This window comes from Pristiophorus japonicus, chromosome 18 (genome assembly GCF_044704955.1).
Source record: "Pristiophorus japonicus isolate sPriJap1 chromosome 18, sPriJap1.hap1, whole genome shotgun sequence".
Taxonomy (NCBI): Eukaryota; Metazoa; Chordata; class Chondrichthyes; family Pristiophoridae; genus Pristiophorus; species Pristiophorus japonicus.
The window spans coordinates 91,178,144-91,187,019 of NC_091994.1; the positions used below are offsets into that span (position 1 = coordinate 91,178,144).

The 8,876-nt window shown below is 44.8% G+C and overlaps 1 protein-coding gene across 1 annotated transcript in view; it reads left to right on the forward strand.

The window, feature by feature from the left end:
- The window catches only part of sdf4 (stromal cell derived factor 4), an 88,094-nt gene extending 80,203 nt beyond the window's left edge, over window positions 1-7,891 (forward strand). The window contains exons 5-6 of the mRNA XM_070860333.1: window positions 1,494-1,669; window positions 6,023-7,891. Of these exons, the coding sequence (XP_070716434.1) occupies window positions 1,494-1,669; window positions 6,023-6,199 (353 nt within the window). The 3' untranslated portion in view covers window positions 6,200-7,891. The remainder of the gene's footprint in view (window positions 1-1,493; window positions 1,670-6,022) is intronic.
- The last annotated feature ends 985 nt before the right edge of the window (window positions 7,892-8,876 follow it).

Consider the following 8,876-nt stretch of genomic DNA (forward strand, 5'->3'; position numbering starts at 1 on the left):
TGGTGTGGCACTCGGGGAATGCAGCATTGTTGCAGATTCCGACTTTCGGAGCAGTCGGGGCCTCGGTTTATCAGGTGAATGTAAAAGATCTCCTGGCACTTTTTCAAAGAAGAACAGGGGAGTTATCCCCGGTGTCCTGGGCCAATATTCATCCCTCAATTAACATAACATAAACATTATCAGGTCATTATCACGTTGCTGTTAGTGGGAGCTTGCTGTGCGCAAATTGGCTGCCGCATTTCCCACATTACAACAGTGACTACCCTCCAAAAGTACTTCATTGGCTGTAAAGTGTCCGGTGGTCATAAAAGGTGCTATATAAATGCAAATCTTTCTTTCTAGTGAAACTTTAAACTGAGTCCCCATCTGCCTGGTTTAGGCAGATGCAAGAGATCCCAAGGCATCATTTTCAGAAAAACGGGGAATTCCTTGGGTTTCCTTCTCAACATTCCTCCTTACAACCAATTGCTGTATTGAAAGTGGGTTGTGACATCCGGAGGAGCGGTGGGTGCTGATATAAATGCAGGATCCCTCCCAAGTTTCATTAAGCTAGTAATACGGAATCAAAGGAGACTGCAGTGAATTTGTATAGGTCTGAAATTAATTTGTTGTGCAGTGACCTAGCTTCCCAGAAACCCACTGCCGGGTTAATATACAGGGGGGGTGGTTCTTCCTTGTGTTGTTTTCACCTTTTTGTAAAAGGACTGGTGCTGTGGCTTTCTGTGAGGGTTTACCGTACCCAGATCAGTCATGGGCATTGCCAGTAGACAAACATTTGCATTAACAGAGGCGACTATGGAATCGGATGACACATCGAGAAGTCCTTAACCCAGAAAAACACAGTGCAGCCTACTGTTGCCAGGGGACATGGTGCTTGTTGATGAGACAAAGTGTGGGGCGCAAATATAAAATAACTCTCTTGGGGAGGGGGCTGGGCCAAGCCAGGCACGGTACAGCGGAGACAACCGCCCCAAAGTGGTGCTGGAAAGTCGGGGTGGCATTCTGCCTCCTTGGAGGGGGAGGGGGGAGACAGATACCCTTAACGGGCCAAAGATGCAAGTGGGGGAAAACAATTTATTGCCAACAGGGAATCAAAGTGGGATCACGCGAAGGTGAATCAATCCCTTTGTATATTTTTAGGATGCAAGGGGGTTCCATTGGTGGAATGCTTGGGCACACCCCCTAAAGAGCCTGCAAACCTATAGGGGAGAACATTGAACAGTGGATCTCTGAACTACAGTTGTACGATACAAGGATGCCTTTGCAGTTAGAGTCTTGGTACACTGCTCAGTCAATTACTGATACTTTCATCGCTAAAATTCTTACGCTAATGCTCTCTTCATTTTAGCGTGTTTTCTTTGCATAGACTGTCCGGTTGAACAAAACACTACCGCTTGAAAGGTGCTGCCATCCTTGCTTGACGGGATATTTTTTCAGGTGCTATGTACTGCAGCACTAATGGATTTGGGTCCTCTTTCACAATCTCCCTGCAGATCAAGACGGAGACAAAAAGTTGACCGTCTCGGAGTTCATCTCGCTGCCCGTCGGCACAGTGGAAAACCAAGAGGCTCAAGACATCGATGATGACTGGGTCAAAGAACGAAGAAAGGAGTTTGAGGAGGTTATTGATGCCGATCGCGATGGTATCGTCACAATGGAAGAGCTGGAGGTGGGGTACTTTCTTCAAACACCTTTTAGCAATCATAAGAGTGTTAAACCACAGCTTTTTTTTAAACTTTTGTATTCAAAACATGAATGTTTGAGTTCAGCTGATTTGATGTAAAATTACTCATTGTCGGAGGGGAGAGTTTGACAGGCACACGCTCATCATAGATTTGGTGCGTGGTCATGCTCACATTTTAATTTTTGCCCTTTAAATTATTTTTTGCCCTTTAAATTGAGATAATTGCTTCCCGTGCAAGCCTTTCTTACACCGTCTCGCAATCGACATTTGAGCCATCAATCTACGTTCAATATTTGGAACCTCGAGTTCTGGGCAGTAGTCTGTGGCAGCTAGCAAGCGTAATTGCTTTAAAGGCAAGCAGTCCAAAACTTGTTTTCTCCGTTATTAATTATGAACCAGCAGAATTTCCAGCAGTTCAGAAACCTGCTTTACCGCACACAATTTAGGCAAACAGTCATAGAATCCTAGACATTTACAGCACGGAAGGAGGCCATTCCAGCCCATCGTGTCCACACCGGCCAACAAATAGCTATCCAGCCTAATCCCACTTTCCAGCTCTTGGTCTGTAGCCCTGTACGTTACGGCACTTCAGGTTCACATCCAAGTATCATTTTAAATGTGGTGAGGGTTTCTGCCTCTACCATCCTTTCAGGCAGTGAGTTCCAGACCCCCACCACCCTCTCAAATCCGCTCTAAACCTCCCCCCAATGTCCTTAAATCTATGCCCCCTGGTTCTTGACCTCTCTGCCAAGGGGAGCAGGTCCGTCCTATCCACTCTATCCAGGCATCTCAGAGTAAGATCGTACAAAAACCATCCAGGCAATGTCGTTCACGTTCCCCTGAGCTTTACTTGGCAGACTTGTCAGCTTTAAGCTGTGAAACTTTCCCTATAATTGCCGATGGCTCAGTGATTGCTTATGGTGGTGATTGGCTGCCAGCCAAGGAGAGTTGTCAGTTTTAAAGTTGAATGGCTGCTGAACGCTGCTCTTTAGTCTGCCGGTAACAAACGTTAAAATCAATGATGGCGACTCTGACGGCCCAGTGGGTGAAAGGCTCTGCCCAGTGTAGCATTGACCTTACCAGCCACAAGGTCCCAGGTTTATCCCCTGGCTGTGCTCAGTTATAGAATCATCGAACGGTTACAGGACAGAATGAGTCCATTCTGTCTGTCGAGCCTGTGCCGGCTCTCTGCAAGTCCCACCTCAGCCAGTCCCACTCCCCCGCCCTTTCCCCATAGCCCTGCAAATTTTTTTTCTTTCAGCTGACTGAGGCGCAAACTGTTCCCGGGCGCAAACTTTTCTGCCCCGAAATGAGCAGAACCGGAAATCCAGCCCCTGGTGCTTGGCATTCCCTTCTAAATACCATTGGAAGGCCAACCAAGAGGCTGATCAGATGTGCCAACAAGACGGGGAATTAATTTTCAGGCGATCAAGGAAGTTGAAGAACGGTTGATCTCGAGAGGCTTTCATTACCTCGGTTTTTGAATCTCCTTTCGGTAAATATCATTCAGTATATGAAAGTTGACGAAAAGATGCCCGGAGGATATTGGAGGCAGGTGCATCCTCCACATCTGTCCTGGCCATTGATTGGGAGACACCCATTCCCCGTCTCTCCTGAAACTGCAGACACTGAGGTACAGGTCCACGGACTCCTGGCAGCAATTGGCCCAACTGGCCTCAACAGCGACCATGGATTGCCCTGAAGGGACTCGTAGTGCGAACCCAAACCTCTTCTCCCCTGGCGTTCATGTGTGTGCAACTCCAGCTGGAGTCACTGGACAGCAACAAGGAGCAACTACCCTGGCCCTTTCTTCCCCCCCCCAACCCCCAGAGGTACTGAGGCCAATGTAGTACCTGAACTGCTGGCTAGGCTGATATTAGGTGACTGGGCACCACACTTTTGGAAGGATGTGAAGGCCTTGGAAAGGGTGCAGAAAAGATTTACAAGAATGGTTCCAGGGATGAGGGACTTCAGTTACCTCAATAGACCGGAGAAGCTGGGGTTGTTCTCCTTGGAGCGGAGAAGGTCGAGAGGAGATTTGCTAGAGGTGTTCAAAATCATGAGGGGTCTAGACTGAATAGGTGGAGAGAAACTGTTCCCATTGGCGGAAGGGTCGAGGAGCAGAGGACACAGACTTAAGGTGATTGGCAAAAGAACCAAAGATCGACATGAGGAAAAACTTGTTGCACAGCGAGTGACTGGGATCTGGAATGCACTGCCTGGGAGGGTGATGGAGGCAGATTCAATCGTGGCTTTCAAAAGGGAGTTGGATAAGTACCTGCAAGAAAAACATTAGCAGGGCTTTGGGGAAAGGGCAGGGGAGCGGGACTAGCTGAAGTGCTCTTCCAGAGAGCCGGCACGGACTCGATGGGCCGAATGGCCTCCTGCGCTGTAACCATTCTCTGATTCTATCATTCCTATGCACTGTAGGAAATCTCTGTGGATTTATCTCTGACTTTGCAACTGGTCCATGAGCCAGCAGATTTTGTTCATCGGCAGTCCTGTCATGAGAAAGCCCTGACGTAATTTGAACATTGTCGATAAAAATAAAAAGACCTTTATGGTTAAATCTCAAGTGTCAACCAGAAGAAACTGTTTCTGAGAATTGACTTTACCACTTTTAAGAAGGCGTGTTTTAAATGATATGCACCTCATCTTTTGCAAAGGGAAGTGGGTAAGGCTTCTTGCTAACAGCTTTTCTGTTGAGTAACACCAAGTATTCAATGTTTCCCCCCTCAAATCCATTTTATAGTGCCTGTCACCCGTCCGAGTGCATTCAACTTGGTAACAATTCTAATTCATTGCTGCTCCTTCCTCACTCCACTGCTAAGACTTGGATTCAGGGTCACACAGTTCCTTTCATGTTTTAAAGAAAAAAAGACTTGCATTTGCATAGCCCCTTTCACGACTTCAGGATGTCCCAAAGCGCTTCACAGCCAATTAAGTACCTTTTGAGGTGTAGTCATTGATGCAGTGTAGGAAACGCGGCAGCCAATTTGCGCACAGCAAGCTCCCACAAGCATAAACCATGATGGCGACCAAATGATCTGTTTTAGTGATGTTGGTTTCAGCATAAATATTGGAGAAGACACCAGGGAGAACTCCCTTGCTCTTCTTCGAAATAGTGCTGTGGGATCTTTTATATCCACCTGAGAGGGGCAGATTATCATCTCATCCGAAAGATGGTGCAGCACTCTTGAGGGGGTGCAGGTGCTTCTTGAGCACGTGTTGCACGCCCAGAACGAGCAGCACGATGTCCCGTGCCACACATCCTGCCTTTCCTGCAGCCAGCGCAACGTCTGTACGATGCAGGCCCAGGTCGCAATGGTACACGACCGGCCCCGCCGGCAGTCGGATGCTTCGAGGAACGCGGCCCATAATGCTGCGGGATTTTTAAGGACTCTAGTCATAAACAATAGCAACGTGCACAGATTCATTTTCATTCAAACGTTTTCGTCTCTATGTGCGTGGTGATTTGGGGCAAGGTAGGGGGAGTGCCTGCAAGGAAGAGCAGCGGAATGTTTCTCGAGCAAGCCTTAGTAAACGTGGAGGAGAGCGACACATCGGTAAGAGAAAGAAATCAAATGAATCGCAGCCCCTTCTCCAGCTCGTCCCACAAGTCTGTTTTCTGCATCCGATCTCCTCACCCACCCCAGCAAGATGGGGGAAGAAGCCGGGATCAGATCTTGTTTCCGTTTACAATGCTGCTCGTCATCACATCCCCAACAAATAAGAAATGAATAATATTGCCAAAAGTGAGGTCAATAGACCTGCGTCTTCAATTAACTTGAGATAAACACTTGAACCAATGCTCGCTGACCTATATTGGCTCCCGGTTAAGCAACGCCTTGATTTCAAAATTCTCATCTTTTGTTTTCAGTTCCCTTCATGGCCCTCGCCCCTCCATATCTCTGTAATCTCCTCCAACCCCACGAGATGTCTGCGCTCCTCTAATTCTGCCCTCTTGAGCATCCCTGATTATAATCCCTCCACCATTGGTGGCCGTGCCTTCAGCTGCCTGGGCCCCAAGCTCTGGAACTCCCTAAACCCTCTCCACCTCTCCACCTCTCTTTCCTCCTTTAAGACGCTAAAAACCTACCTCTTTTACCTGCCTTAATTTTTCCTTGTCAAATCTTTTGTCTTGTAATCCTTCTGTGAAGCACCGTGGGACGTTTCACTACGTTAAAGGTGCTATATAAATACAAGTTGTTCTTTAATATTGTTTTTCTTCCAATAAAACTGATTCTGCATGTTCCCCCCTTCATGTTCCTGCCTCATTCTCCCACATAGAAACAATAATAACCCGCTGTAACTAATTCATTGTTGCTTAATTGACAGGAATACATGGACCCCATGAATGAATACAGTGCCCTGAATGAGGCAAAGCAGATGATCGCTGTTGCCGATGAGAATCAGGACCACTATCTTGAACTGGAAGAGATCCTGAAATACAGCGAGTACTTTACAGGAAGTAAACTGATGAATTACGCTCAGAGTGTACATGAGGAATTCTGAAGAGTGAGGATCCTATCTCCGAACCATGTACTTTGGAATCTCTTGAGCTGTCTCAACCAGAAATGTACTTAACAAAAATGCTTTTCATATTACTGCTGTTTGTATCCTGTGTGCGTACAATTTCCCCAACTGTTTATTGTGAGAGCTCCTTAACCTTAAGGCCATAACATCGCTTTATTGCTTTGTTTGAATTCCCGTTGTCTCTCAGAAAAAGGCCAACACAGCTTTACTGCTTTCATTTCTGAAGGACCGCAAAGTGAGATTGATGGAGCAGTGTTCCGGGACCAGTGAGCGCAATTGGCCACTGTGCATCACTGGGATATGCTGGCCTACAAAGGACTCTTTCTGCTAGGATGGGGAGAAGGCTAATATGGGGAGATGCACCGTGTCTGGTTTGTGTTTATTTTTTTTTAAGTAAAAATGTTAGCACTGGCTCATTGTCACTCGTGCAGAATGTGAAACGTCACTAGGCTGAGACAACAAGCTTTCAGCTGATTCAGCAATCGGAAATGGCTGTAACCGGGGCTCCGTGGTTTTATCACTCGTACCGAATGGCCCCTTAATGGATAAAAATCTTTGATTTGCTTGGTGTTTTCTTTAAAAGCCACCTTGGTGCTCCAATTGGTTTGCATACCGGGGGTCCGCCGTGTACTTCAAAGGCAGCAAGAAACAAACACAGAATATGTTGAGATTGTCAGACTTCTAACCATGATCGCTAATTAAAGTGTTTTGAAATTGTCAGTAGACATGCCAAATGGGGCTTTCTCACGATCTCCTTGGCGTGTGTTTATAATGATGGGTAACTATCTGGGTGGAAAGATCATTTCACTGCTCAGTCAGTTGGGTTGTTGGGCCTTTGAAAATGTAAAAATAGTGTAAGTGCAAAAGAGCAAAGTTCATCCAGTTGTGGATGCAGGATTATATCATTTGCCCAATTCTGTCTCTCCAACTCTGGCTTTGTGTGTGATATTACACCACAGATTTATGTGAATAAGCAAAATAATGGTCTCTCTATCGCAGAATGTACATCGCTCCAGTAATATTGTTTTAAACTTATCTGTCAATCAAAGAGGCATTGTAGAACTTTGCCAGATTGTATTTAGGAAATAAATGGTAGCCATCAGAGACTCTGAACCTGTTCGCTACAGAGCTGGTCGGTGATCTTTAGTATTATTCCAAGTGTTACTTTCTGATGTAAGAGTAGTATTTGGCAACCAATACAGTGATTTGAATATATATCAAGAAAGATATCTTTCGACCATTCTGCAGTGAAATTTTCAGGATAATGCATGATGAACGATGACTTCAGTAATCCTTTTTTTCTCAGAATTATCTTTGCATCAGCTGCCTACAGCATTTGTTTTTTTTTAGAGTTTTACAGAAAGCTTGTAATAAGAGTTCAGTTAGCAGAAGAGCAACTGCAGATTTAATTCTCTTTAAATTAGAACTGTGGCCTGATGTATTCATGTGCTGCTTGTTCATTGACTCGCCATTGGTAATCATTTGCATTACCAAGGAAACGCCTGATGTTTTATCGTGTGCACATTTTGCTTCAAAAATTGAAACCAGTTTTAACTTGCTATTCTTTGGGTTTGACTTTGATTGCTTCTGTAGTCAATATTTATTGTTCAAGTGAATCTGTTTATCGCACATGCACTTAACTCTAATAAAATCATGGTTTAGAGGAATAAACACGAAAGAAATCTTTTTTGTTTGAAAACAAAATAACAAATAACTTTTTGGAAAATATTTGGATGAGATCCGGTGTGTTTTGGAGTGGTATGATACAGGAGCACTACATCATAACCCACTTTGAGAAACCATGCCCTACACGCGTTGTTTTTGCAACCTCTTTTTGCAATGGAAAACCATGTAAAGTTCCCTCCACTTAACACCATCACTTAACTGTGCTTTTCCAATGGCCTGCCAAAAAGATTTTTGTACAGAGGACCTACGGTTGTGGTGATCATTTTATTGTGGATTTGTAAACTTTAAAAAAAAATTATTGTTGAGTGCAGTACAACCAAAAATCATTAGCCCGGAAGCCCCAGGAAAACATGAGGCTGCTCCTAATCTATGAACTACAAAATCAAAGATCAGCTTATCAAGTTAGCTGATTGTAACCAAACAGAGAGAGCAGTGGAGACAGAAGGTGCAGCTAAAGATTTGTCAAAGGATTTCATTCAGGTATGACTGCGACTGTAGATTTTTTGCCTTTTTACTGAATTTGCTTGTACCTGTACCGGTTCATGAACATCCCATTTTTCAACTGAGTCATTCCCATTATGAAAATAATTCAAACAAGAATCTCATCAGCCCACACACATTTGACTCTATATGGGCTGTGACATGCAGAACAAAGGTCACATGCTAATTCTGTTTTACAGGGCTTTAGTTTTGTAGCACATTATTTCAAAATAATTTCAAAGCATTTACAGCACAAAAACCAGCCATTCGGTCCAACAGGTCCATGCTGGTGTTTCTGCTCCACACCAGCCTCCTCTCACACCTCTTCTAATCCCATTAACATATCCTTCTATTCCTTTCTCCCTTGTGATTTTAACTAGCTTCCCCTTGAATGCATCTATGCTATTCACCTCAACTACTCCTTGTGATAGCCAGTTCCACATTATAACCACTGTAGGTAAAGAAGGTTCTCCTGAATTCCCTATTGGAT